General features: G+C 36.0%; 1 protein-coding gene across 5 annotated transcripts in view; it reads right to left on the bottom strand.

Annotated features, from left to right (window-relative positions):
- Positions 1-13829, bottom strand: part of ARNTL2 (aryl hydrocarbon receptor nuclear translocator like 2) — a 109710-nt gene that overhangs the window by 10996 nt on the left and 84885 nt on the right. For all 5 annotated transcript variants that reach the window (XM_011222191.3, XM_034644758.1, XM_019797366.2 and 2 more), the window contains 5 exons: positions 9265-9502; positions 8795-8901; positions 8514-8664; positions 7519-7577; positions 6665-6773 (listed from right to left, as the gene is read on the bottom strand). In XM_011222191.3, coding sequence (XP_011220493.2) covers positions 6665-6773; positions 7519-7577; positions 8514-8664; positions 8795-8901; positions 9265-9502 — 664 coding nt within the window. The remainder of the gene's footprint in view (positions 1-6664; positions 6774-7518; positions 7578-8513; positions 8665-8794; positions 8902-9264; positions 9503-13829) is intronic.

Here is a 13829-nt window from a genome sequence, read left to right as displayed (position 1 = left end):
ACAGATTTCTGTATATTGATTTTTGTATCCTGCAACTTACTGAATCCATTTATTCTAACAGTTTTTAGTGTTTTCTATGGACAGTATGACAGGACCATGTCATTTGCAAAAAGTAACTCTTCTACTTCTTCCTTACCAATCTAGCTGACTTTTATTCTTTTTATGGTCTGACAGCTGTGGTTAGGACTCCCAGTACCATGTTGAATAAAAGTGGTGAGGGGGGATGTCCTTGTTCTTGGTCCTAGAGGAAAGCTCTCAGTTTTTCACCATTGAGTATGATGTCAGCTCTGGGTTTTTCATATATGGCTCTTATTTATGTTGAGGTATGTGCCCTCTAAACCCACTTTGTTGAGGTTTTTTTTTTTTTTGCATAAATTGATGTTGAATTTTGTCAAATGCTTTTTCTGTATCAAGATGATCATATGGTTTCTATATTCATTTTGTTACTGTGGTGTATCAAGTTCATCAATTTGCCAATATTGACCCATCCCTGCAGCCCTGGAATAAATCCCACTTGATCATGTTCAATGATCCTTTTAATGTATTGTTGAATGTGGTTTGCTAATTTATTCTTAAAGATTTTTGCATCTGTGTTTATCAGAGACACTGGCATGTAGGTTTTTTTGTTTTTTGTTTTTGTGTTTGTTTTTTGTAGTGTCTTTGTCTTATTTTGGTATGAAAGTAATGCTGGCCTCATAGAATAAACTTGGAAACATTCTTTTCTATTTCTCAGGATAGCTTGAGGGAAACAGGTATAAACACTTCTTTAAACGTTTGGTAGAATTCACTTGTGAATCCATCTGGTCCTGGAATTTTGTTTGTTGGGATTTTGCTGATCATTTATTCCATTTCCTTACTAGTAATGGATCTGTTCAGATTTTCTATTTCTTTCTGATTCAGTTTGTAAGATTGTATGTTTCTAGGAATTTATTTCTTCTAGGTCATTCAATACGTTGGCATATTTTTCACAGTAGTTTCTTATAATCCCTTGCAGTGTAGGTTGCAACTTCTCTTTCATTTCTGATTTTGAGTCCTCTCTTTTTTCTTGAGTGTGGCTAAAGGTATATCAATTTTGTTTATCTTTCTAAAGAACCAACGGTTAGTTTCAATGATATATTCATTGATTTTTTTAGTCTCTATTTCATTTATTTCCACACTGGCTTTTATTATTTCCTTTCTTCTACTAACTGGATTTTGTCCTTCTTGTTTTAGTTACTTTATATGAAAGATTACCTTGTTTGAGATTTTTCTTGTTTCTTGAGGTAGGCCTGTGTCACTATAAACTTCCTTCTTAGAACTGCTTTTGCTGTGTCCCAAAGATTTTGAACTGTAGTATTTCTATTTTCTATTGTTTCCAGGTATTTTTAAAAATTCCCTCTTTGATTTCTTCATTGTCCCCACTGGTTGTTTAGCATGTAGTGTAGCCTCCATGAGTTTGTGTTTTTTCCAGGGTTTTTATTTTTGTAATTGATTTCTAGTTTCATATTGTTGTAGTCAGAAAAGATGCTCAATATAATTTTAGTTCCTTTAAATTTATTGAGACTTCTTTTGTGGAATAGCATGTGATCTATCCTTGAGAAGGTTCCATGTGCATCTAAAAGGAATGTGTATTCTGCTATTTGGGGATGGAGTGTTCTCTATATATTTTTTATGTCCACCTGGCCTAATGTGTCATTCAGAGTGACTGTTTCCTCATTGATTTTATGTCTTGATGATCTATTCATTGATGTAAGTGGAGTGTTAATGTTCCCTACTATTGTATTACTGTCAATTTCCCCCTTTATGTCTGTTAATATTTTCTTTATATATTTAGGTGCTCCTATGTTGGGTGCATAGATATTTACAATTATTATATCCTCTTCTTAGAGTGATCCCTTTATTATTACGTAATGCCCTTCTTTGTCTGTTGCTATAGTCTTTGTTTTAAAGGCTATTTTGTCTAATATAAGTATTGCTACGCCAGCTTTTTTTCTCTGCCTCCAGTTGCATGATCTTTTTCCATACCTTCACTTCCAGTTTGTATATATCTTTAGCTCTGATGTGATTTTCTTGTAGGCAGCATATAGATAAGTCTATTTTTTTTTTAATCTTTTGAGTCACCCTATGTCTTTTGACTGGAGCATGTAGCTCATTTTCATTTAAAGTAATTATGGATAAGTATGTATTATTGCCATTTTGTTCACTTATTTCTGATATAGTTCTCTGTTCCTTTTTTTCTCTTGCTCCCTTCCCTTGTAATTTGATGACTTTCTTTAGTATTATGCTTGGATTCCTTTCTCTTAATTTTTTCCATATCTATTATGCATTTTTGGCTTGTGGTTACCATGACTTTCATATATAACATCCAATGTATATTGCAGTCTGTATTAAGTTGATGGTCCCTAAGTTCAGCAGTCTAAAAGCACTATATTTTTACTCCCCCCTTCACATGTTATGTATAGGACAGCATATTTTACATCTTTCAATTTTGTGTATCCCTTAACTAATTTTTGTTGATATAATTGATTTTACCACTTTTGTTTTTTAACCATCATACTAGCTTTATAAATGGTTGACCGACTACTTTTACTGTGCATATTTTTTAACCAGTGAAATTTTTTCCTTTTGTAATTTTCTTATGGCCTTTAAAAAAATATTTATTTATTCCTCAGAGAGAGAAAGAGCACAAATGGGGGATACAGCAAGCAGAGGGAGAAGCAGGCTCCCTGCTGAGCAAGGAGCCCAATGTGAGACTCGATCCCAGGACCCCTGGATCATGACCTGAGCTGAAGGCAGATGCTTAACCAACTGATCCACCCAGGCATCCCTGGCCTTTTCTGATTAAAGAATTCTCTTTATGATTTCATGTAAGGCCAGTTTAGCAGTGGAAAAATCCTTTAATTTGTGTTTGGGAAACTCTTTACCTCTCCTTAATTTTTTTTTTTTTAATGTTCAGTTAGCCAGCATACAGTACATCATTAATTTTTGATGTAGTGTTCAATGACTACTTAGTTGTGTATAACACCTAGTGTTCATCACAACACGTCCCCTCCTTAATCCCACCACCGGTTACCCCATGCTTCTCCTTAATTCTTAATGATCATCTTGTTGGGTGGAATATTCTTAGTTGTAGGCTTTTTTCCTTTCAGCACTTTGAATATATCATACCACTCCCTTCTGGCCTGCAAATTTTCTGCTGAAAAATCAGCTGATAACCTTATAGAGTTTCCCTTATACATTTCTAGTTGCTTCCCTCTTCCTACTTTCAAAATCCTCTCTCACTAATTTAAACATCAAAAACTGGGGCACGTGGGTGGCTCAATCTTTTGGGTGTATGCCTTCATCTCAGTCATGATTTCAGGATCCTGGGATCGAGTCCCGCATCGGGCTCCCTGCTCCCGGGGGAGTCTGCTTCTCCCCTCCCCCCTGCTGGTGTTTTTTCTCTCTCTCTCAAATAAATAAAATCTATTTAAAAAAATAAACATAAAAAATTAAAGATATTCTGTCATGGTGTGGACTTCCTTGGGTTTATCTTTTTGTTTGTTTGTTTTGTTTTGTTATGCCTCCTTAACTGGGATGTCTGTTTCCTTCCCCAGGTTAGGGAAGTTTTCAGCACTATTTCTTCAGATAAGTTTTCTGCCCTCTTCTCTCTCTGTTCTCCTTCTGGGATCCTTATGATGCAAAGGTTTTTTCACTTGATGTGTCCAAGAGATCCCTTAACCTGTCCTCATTTTTAAAATTCTTTTTTCTTTTTGCTCTTCAGTTTGGATGTTCTCCATTACCTTGTCTTCAAAATTAGTTATCCATTCTTTTGCATCTGCTAATCTACTATTGATTTTCTCTATTGTAGTTTTCATTTATGTCATTGTATTCTTCAATTCTGATTATTTTAATATTTTCTATTAATTTGTTGAAGTTCTCACTAACTTTATCCACTCTTTTTTCTAGTCCAGTGAGCATCTTTTTGACCATTACTTTGAACTCTTTATCACATAGATTGGTTATCTCCATTTATTTTTCTTCCCTAGGGTTTTCTCTTGTTGTTTGGTTTGGTGCATATTTCTGTCTGCTCATTTTGATTGACTTACTGTTTTTTTCCCCCATGAATTAGGTGGAATAGCTACTTCTCCTAAACTTGAAGGAATGGGCTTGTGTATGGCTGTGCCCCGTGTAGACTAAGAGCCTGGTGCTTTCTGCTGACTGGCTAGTGGTAGGGCTAGCCTGCGTGGGGATCTGTGCTGGGGCTGCCCTGGTGGCAGAGCTGGAGCTGAAGTGGTCATGGGCTAGCATAGCCCAGGGCTCTTTGCACCGAGGGTGCCCTGGCAGAACAGCAGAGATGAGGCAGTACAAGCTGGGGGTTCCTGGGGATCTCCACACAGAGGGTAACCTGGCAGAGTGGCTGGAAACAAGGCAGGGGTGATCCTGAGGGTTCTGGGACACACTGGAAAGAAGGCACCCATATGGAGTATCTGGAGCTAATGCAGGAATGAGCCAAGTGGTCCCAGAGTGCTCTGCACCAGGAGTCCCCTAGCAAGTCATATGGAACTTAAGTAGTTCAGGCCTGGAGTATTCTGGAATAATCTGCACCTGTACACCTTTGCAAGACAGCTAGAGCTGTAGTGAGCACTGACCAGCTGTGTCCTAGTATACTGGGACCGCTTTGGTGGGACAGCAGGGCTGGTGTGGGCTAGGGGCACAGGGCTCACTGCAGCAATAGGTCAGTTAGGATGCTGTGTATAGGACCCTGCTCCCATCCACACACTCAAGGTGGAGGGTGACTGTAAACTGTGGCAGCCAGCTCCTCTGACCTGGACAGAATTCCAGCAGCTCCCCTGCTATTTGACAGAGTTCTAGGCTGGTTCCTGTATATGCTAGTTGCTCTTCTAAACCGTGCTTTTTTGTGTGTGCTCCATGGCAGACAAATTTGCTCTTAGTCCCTCAGTACTATTCCTTCCCACTACTGTTTGCAATGTCAAGGGTGGGGATTCCCTTTCCCCCTTTGTTACAGTGTCTATATTTCTCATACTGTTCTTTATGTGGTCTCTATATCTTCAATTGTACAGAAGCTCTTCAGTCAGCCCTCAGTTGTTCTTCAGGAGAAACTGCTCTCTAAATAGGTGTTGATTTGGGGTGTCTGTGGCAGAGATGAATTCAGGGTCTTCTTATGTCACTGCCCTGGAACAGAATCTCCTCCTTATGATTTTTCTCAATATTTTCTTTGCTCTAACTTACTTTATTGTAAGAATACAGTATACAGTACATATACAAAATATGTGTTAATTGTTTGTTATTGTTAAGATTTCTAGCCAACAGTAGGCTATTAGTAGTTAAATTCTGGGTGAGTCAGAAGTTATAGACAGATTTTTGACTGGGGAGGTGGTTGATATCCCCAAACCCCATGTGGTTCAAGGGTGAGCTGTATGTATTTGTAACTATGAGTGGGATTAAGCAATTGTTTTCATTTTGTTTTAATTTTACTTGGTTAACATACAGTGCAATATTGGTTTCTGGGGTAGAATTCAGTGATTCATCACTTACATACAGCACCCAGTAAGGGTTGATCAATTGTTGAAGGTTCTTGACCATTTATAATATTTTTATTGAACTATTTAAAAAAATTACTTAACTTTATGCTCTCTATAAAATTTAATATAAATAAAAGTTAATAAAATTATGATTTATAAAGTTTAAATAGTTTAATAACTTTATTCTTTATACTATAAAACTTCATATAGTAAGATATATTAAGTCCATTTTATCACATGAAACACACATTTTTTGCAATATATTATTAGTCTTTTACCTTTGTCATAATGGCTATTAGCTTAAGTTTTGAGTTTCTATATAATTTATGAACTTTTTTCTTTATAAATTCTGGATTTTGTGTGATGTTTAAAAAGGACTTCCTAAACTAAGAGTATAAAAACCCACATCTCTGTTCTTGAAATGTTTCTATAGTTTTTAAATTTTACTTTGAACTCTTTGATTTATCTGAAATTTATTTTAATATAAAGAATAAAGTTAGTGTTCAGCTTTTCCCCCAAATGGTAATAGAGTTATTATAATGCTCTTAGTTGTTTAATCCATTTCCCCTCACTGATTTGAAATGCCACTTTTACCATATAATAAACTCCCATATGTGTTTGAGTCTATTTCTGAAACCTACCCTTTTCCATTAATCTATTTGTGGGTTATACTGAAATGTTTTAGTGATTGTATCTTTACAATATATTTTAATATCTGTTAGGGTTAATCTCATCCTGTTACTTTTAGCTTTTAAAATTTTCCTCAATATGGTTAGTATCATTTGTTGGATTCTAAAAAACAAATGCAAGATGTCACTTTGACTGCATTCACACTGAATTCATAGATGAGCTTAACAAACACTGGCATCCTTACAGTATTGAGTTTTTCCATTGAAAAACAACTATCCAGAAAGTTATTCAAGTCATCCTTTATGAAACTCTGTAGCATTAACAATTTGTTTTCATATAGTTCTGGACACTTGTAAAGTTCATATCTAAATACTTACCCTTTTTGTCGCTACTGTAAAAATGATCTTCTCTTCCATTATATTATTGAACTAGTTATTGTTTGCAGATAGGAAACTTACTGGTTTTTGAATATTGGTTTTATAAATATAGTAATTTCACTTGTGAAAATATTTGCAGGAATAAAACATTACCTTTGTAAATCCAGGACTTCATTTACAATATCTGTTCCAATACTCCCAGCACCAAGTACTATTCCCGTAGACATTCCAGGCACACTGATACAAGACTGTTTAGAGGATTCTAAATAGAAACAAAAGGAAAAACTCAAATGGAGACTTTAAAAATGTATATATGATTTTGGTTAATATTTCTTTATTTCAACCCAAATATACTTCCTATTTCCCTCTTTAAAAGAAATAGCTACATCCTAAAATGTTATAACCATTCACGTTTGCATTACAAACATAACTCATGATGGTTTAAGATGCGTATGAAGAATGATAGGAATCAAATGTGTAGAACATTATTGAGGGCACAATCATAACTTGTAACCCTGAGTTACAGATACTTCCTTCCCATTTTAATCTCCACACTAAAGCCAGAACAATACTGCTTTATTTTTAATATTCCTTAATATTTCTATTTTTATTTATACAAGTAATGCATTAAAACATTCTCATGGTGGAAAATCAAGATAAGCAAAAACTCCCCCTTAATGCTTTCCATTAATTTACCTGACAGATATGTATTGAGTAACACAAACTACAAGGAACTTCTAGGGATAGATAATGGATAAAATACCATTCCTACTCTTGAACTCAGTCTAGTGGCAGAAGAGTTGTTCTACAAACAACTAATTGCAATAGGATATTAGATTATAATGGAAGTGTGATCAAAGTATTGTAGAAATTCTGAAAAGAATGACTTAAGTCATAGAAGTCTTTGCAATTTTACCTTGAAATATTTCCCTCTCCAAGACAGAAAAAGATGGCAACAATAACGACAGTCCTATTAATTAAACTCCATCATTTAAAACTAAGCTTACCTTCTGATGATTGAGAGCTGCAAGGAAGTAATGATGCTTCTCTCATTTCACTATGTCCCCTACAATTAAGAAACACCATAGGTGATCTTTCTGAAGTGAAGGAAATTGTTAGAGCCACTACATTAAAGCTCTGTGTATTTATCAATTATTTGCCTTTTTGTTTTATATATACACAGTGTTAATGTCACCACCAGAGAACAAGGTATTAATGTGCTAAGAACCAGGGCATTTGCCCAATGCTCTATTACCCTATAAGGTACATTTTCTCACGGTTACAAACTGTTTATATACTAATGATAAGAAGGCAAGAATTATTGGAATGGGTAACAGGGGGTATTGCTGGAGATACCAAGCTTTGTGGGCCTTTTTAAAAAAACTATAGTAAACCAGGAAATAGAATTGGTTTGATGCAAACTTACAACAATTACAAAGAAAAACTTACAGAAAAATAATAATATATAGAATGGGCTATGTTTGCCTATTAACCAAATCAGGAAAAGTTGGCTCTTCTTTTAGGCTGGCTGACACAGCCCATAGCCGGGCTTGGCAAGCATTAATGTGCTTAGGCTGATTTCTGTTTATCCCTCAGCCTAATAATCCCACACAATCACATGTGGTACCCCAGGCTTAGAAGATGTGCATGCAAAAATGATGTGCAGGGCAAAACAACTTCTTGCAATGATATACAGTTTTAAGTTACAACTATATCATTAAGTGGAGGGACAAGACAAGGACATGAAGGGTAGGAAGGAAGAGCTTGAGTGAATACATTTACTATCACCTTTTATACCAAGCAAAAAGAAATTTATTACAAAAGGGAAAACTTTCAGCTTAATTCTGAGAAGTAACACCAGTGAACAGTGAATGAATTACAAAAAATATATACTCAAGTTATAATGCCAGATGATCATACAACTTTAATGATTTAGCAAGATGAGGAAAGACACTCATTTGAAATTAACATAAAGGTCTTAACAACATAAAAAATTACTTACAAAACTAAAGTGTTGACAGACACAATATATTCCAGTTCTTTGGTCCAAGGATTTGTGAAACTAAACCACTGGCTTTTTAAAGTTACAAAAGAGCCATCTTTCTTTCTGAACTTGTATGAATCTGTAAATATTTTCTCTTTACTCTGTAAAACTTAACAAGAAAAGATAATAATCAGCATAATCATCTACCATTATATAAAAGTTTCAGATTTCACACAAATAAGAAATGAGTTGAAGCTATAATTAAAAAGTACTCAAAAATTACCCCACTCAATGCATACCTGCTTTGTGCTTGTTAGTCAAATTACTATGGTCATCTTGATGAAAATATTCATAACAAGAAGTTCCCAGAAGCTCCTGAGGCAGATATCCTAAAATTGCTGTCGCCCTGGTTTTAAAATTGAAAATAAACTCCAGATTGGTGAACGCAATCCCTTCCAGAGTACTATAGGCCCGTATATGGTCAGGATAGTAGGAAAGTGGACAGGGGGATGAGTAACCTATATGCCTCACTGGGATCCCTTTGGCTGCCCTAGACTCAGACTAGAGGTACAAAACAGAATGGACACCCACCCAGTCCAGGGTACGCTCTTCTCCCATCCAATAAAATTGTGGCCACAAACCATTCTCAGTTTCTGCACCACTGGCTAAAAAAATATTCCAAGTTTTATCCAGCAGTGCTACTAGGCACATCTTTAATAGCCTTAAGTATTCCACTGAACTCTAATCATTATGGCATATAAATGTTCACCTTTGGTCCACATAGACAAATTTTCCATTCATTGCAAACCGGGTTATAAATTCAGTTGGTTTCACTTTAATCTCTCCACTGTTCTGTGGGACGATATATGGATGTAATCTTCCAATGGCAACAAGGCAAGTAAAATTACTATCTTTCTTATTGTCCCTTTCTTCTTCCATTCCAACAATATTTGGAGGCCAGCTTCTCAAGTAACCAGTGCAGTGGATAGTACAGAATTTTCTATGATCTAATTCAAAAGTTTGAAAAAAAAAACATTGTGAATAAACTCTTAAACTTCTTTGACATTTATAATAGTTGTTCTATAATGCATTCTTCAAGCATGCTAAAATATGAAAGGAGAAAGGTACTGCATTGAAAAGAAGTCGTCGATTTAATTTAACAACCTTATACTTAACCTATTATTTTTCTCATAAATGAAATTATACATACTACAATAAAAAGTTAAAAGATTGCTTTAATTTAGGTTTAAATAGGCCTAGAGCTTAATATATTTCCAAGCCAGTTTTTTAAATTACAGTAATTCATATTTGTTAGAAAAAGTTAAACACCCTTGCTCTTGGCCACAAATGTACTCTTTTTAGCTTACTAACTTTTTGGTATAATTCATATTCAAAAACTTGTAAAAGACAGTTAATTACACATAAATTCTTGAATTTCTTATGTTAGCACTTATAATGGTTAATAGATATCTATGGTTATGAGATTTATAAGAATATTTAGAGAACATTTGGAGAAATTCATAAAAGGTGTAAAAATAAAATTTGATTTAAATTTCACTTGTCAGAAAACTCTCAAGCAGTTAACTCACAGGAATAAGCTTGTCAAATAGGCCCAAACAAAATGATAAAAAATTGGAACTAATCCATATGCTCAAATATCAGGAAATTCTTAAAACAACGAGTTACAACACAGGCATAAAAAATTGGCAGTATATAGATTATGGCAATACACACACACAAAAAGCTGACTGAAGTGTTAAAAAGAAGGGGGGGGGAAGACTGGTAAAAGTTATTTAAAACAGTTTGTGGTAAGATTTAGAAAAGACCAGAACATTATTTTTAATCAGCTCTATTCGTTAAGACTGTTATTATAACAAATCTTAAAAAAAATTTAACAGAAGATGATATGGGCTGTCTTATAAGACAGCAACCAATAATAATAATAGCAAAGACTTGGAGAATACTTTATGTGCCATGTTGCTTTAAGTGCTTTAAATGTATAATTAATCTTCTTAATAGTCCTGTGAGGTGTTCTTATATCAGCACCATTGTCTCAGGAACCTGAGAGTTAATGCCAAAGTCCTAGCAGAACATAGCAGAAAGTGTAGAGCTGTGAGTGCTCCCTCTTGGAAGGTGTTCAAACATAAATTGTCTGGTGATGGACGGGGGAGAATACAAAAGGTATTTTAGTCAGAGGGAACAGCCAGTGTAAACCCAGAGCCAAGAGAGTGTCAGATGTGGCAGAAGGCACAGTCTGTGATGGGGAAGTGGCTTGAGAATAAAGCAGGGAACAGATAGGTTAGCTCTTGTAAACTATGCATAGGACATTGCACTCATCACCTAACAGACATCACCCCCTCCATGGTCCACAGATGCCTTAAATTATGTCATTATCTCTTCTAATCCCAAACCATATATATATATTTAATTTTGGGTAATTGGCACACAATGTTACATTAGTTTCAGGTATACAACATAGTGATTCAACAAGTTTAAACATTATGTTCACAAGTGTAGCTACCATCTGTCACCATACAATGCTATTACAAAATCATTGACTATATTCCTTATGCTGTGTTTTTATTCCCATGACTTATTCATTCCAGAACTGGAAGCCTGTATCTCCCACTCCCCTTCACCCATTTTGTCCATAACCTCACCCTCTCCCCTCTGGCAGCCATCAGTTTGTCCTATGTTCACAGTTCTAATTCTCCTCTTTGTTCTTTCATTTTAGATTCCACATATTAGTGAAATCATATGGTATTTGTCTTTCTCAGCCTGACTTATTTCACTTAGGATAATACCCTCTAGGTCCATCCATGTTGTCATAAATGGCACAATCTCATCCTTTTTCATGGCTGTGTAATATTCCATAGAAATAAAAGCAAAAAATAAACTCTTGGGACTACACCAAACTGAAAAGGTTTTGCATGGTGAAGGAAACCATTGGCAAAACAAAAAGGCAACTTACTGAATGGGAGAAGATATTTGCAAATGATATATCCAGTAAGGGATTAATATTCAAAATACATAAAGATATACAACTCAACACACACACCAAAAAACCCAGCTTAAAAACGGGCAAAGACCTGAATAGACAATTTCGCAAAGAAGACATACAGATGGCCAACAGACACATGAAAAGATGCTCACTGTCACTAAACATCAGGGGATGCAAATCCACAGCACGAAGAGGTATCACCTGTCAGAATAGCTAGAATCCACATAAAAAATAACAAGAGCTGGTGAGGATGTGGACAAAAAGGAACCCTCAAACACTGTTGGTAGGAATGCAAATTGGTAGAACACCTATAGAAAATAGTATGTTCTTCAAAAACTTAAAAATAGAAACACTATATGATCCAATCATTCCACTACTGGGTATTTACCCAAAGAACACAAAAATACTTAGTTGAAAGGATATATCTACCCCTATGTTTACTGCAGCATTACTTACAATAGCCAAGATATGGAAGCAACCTAAAAGCCCACCAATAGATGAATGGATAAGGAAGATGTGCTATATATATGCTATGGAATATTATGCAGCCAAATCACATCTTTATCACTTACTCCCTATTTTGTTTATTGGCACCATAATCAACCCAGGTAGTTAAATGAGAAGCCTGGGAGTCCTACCAGGTTCTTTTCTTTACAACATCCAAAATACCTTAAGGGAATTAAAATTGGGATAAATGGTAAATACAAGGTTTTCATTCATATTAAAACTAGATAGCAGTCAAAAGTCAAAAAGCTTATACACCGAGTTTGGCATTTCTGATGACACTTGCTTACAAATTTACAAATGATACTGACTAAAAAAGTTGATTCTTTTCAACTACAAATGTAGATTTAAAAAGTTTCACATTCATACGGAATCTCATCACACAGAATATAGCATTTCACTTTGATTTTTCTCTAAAAACAGGTTTGCCAACCAAATTTCCAATTTAATCTGTCTCACAACTCTCATTGCGAACGTTTATTTATTCAGTTGGAAGATTTTTAGTTTGGATCACATAATTCCATCTGCAGCAATCCATTTGATCAATCATCTTAGAGTTTTTTTAAGCCCATAAAATACTTCTTATCTCACGAATTCTTAGGGGGACCAGTCGGTTAAGTGTTCAACTCTTTTTTTTTTTTTAAAGATTTTATTTATTTATTCAACAGAGACAGAGACAGCCAGCGAGAGAGGGAACACAAGCAGGGGGAGTGGGAGAGAAAGAAGCAGGCTCACAGCGGAGGAGCCTGACATGGGGCTCGATCCCACAACGCCGGGACCACGCCCTGAGCCGAAGGCAGACGCCCAACCACTGTGCCACCCAGGCGCCCCAAGCGTTCAACTCTTGATTTCCACACAGGTTATGGTCTCAGGGTCGTGAGATCGAGCCTTGTGTCAGGCTCCACACTCAGCTAGGAGTCTGCTTGAAATTCTCTCCTCCTCCCTCTTCCCGCCCCCCTGCTCACATGCTCTCTCTCTAAAATAAATAAATCTCTTTTTTTAAAAAAGAATTCTTTAGATTTTTAACTAAATATTGGGGACATGGGCCCCAATCCTTACCAAACTGTTTATATCACCTCTGCAGGGTAGATTCAAGTATAACCTACTCCATGATTTTTGGAAAGGGGGAAAATTTTTTTATTAATCCAAACAGTGCCTTGATTTATAGGACATCTTTTCAAAATCCCTCATAAAATTTTTCTTCAGGTTGAGGGCTAGGTCTCTCAATTTGGTATCTTGCTTAGTTTGAATTCTCACAGAAGTGGAACCTGAGACAAGGATTCAGGTACAAGAAGCATATTTGAGAGGGGATCCCAGGAATACTAGTAGGAAAGTGGGATGAGACAGAGAAGAGAAGGAAGCTGAAAAAGGATATGTTCTCCAGCAAGTTGCCACTTTGGAAAAATCACTGTTCTATTTGGGTGCGGGGCATTCTTGGAAAAAATGTAGAACAAGAGCTTCAGAACTAAGTAATCCAAAGGAAAAACAAAGTTGGATGTTTATCCATCAGCTCCCTTCAGGCAGTGGATGAGAGGTGCTCACAGGGAGCACTGAGTCCCAAGGACTTGAAGACTGCCCCTAGCTACTGCAGGCAGAACAGTCTTTAAAGAAGAGAGAAGGTCTAGCAGAGTCATGGAGGTTGGACACTGGAAACAAGATGGTGTGCCCTTGAAGTGGTAGGTGCTAAGAGGATAGGTCATGGTGTCCTGACAGCATCTGCCACACTTGCACAGGGAACCAAAGGGATTCTGGGTGTACTACTGTATTACTGATAATCTTAGTAAGATAAGTTTGAGAGACACCCAAGATATTTGGTAGTAGTCATCCAT

Source organism: Ailuropoda melanoleuca, chromosome 16 (assembly GCF_002007445.2).
Source record: "Ailuropoda melanoleuca isolate Jingjing chromosome 16, ASM200744v2, whole genome shotgun sequence".
NCBI classification, from domain to species: domain Eukaryota; kingdom Metazoa; phylum Chordata; class Mammalia; order Carnivora; family Ursidae; genus Ailuropoda; species Ailuropoda melanoleuca.
This window is presented reverse-complemented; position numbering and strand designations above follow the sequence as displayed.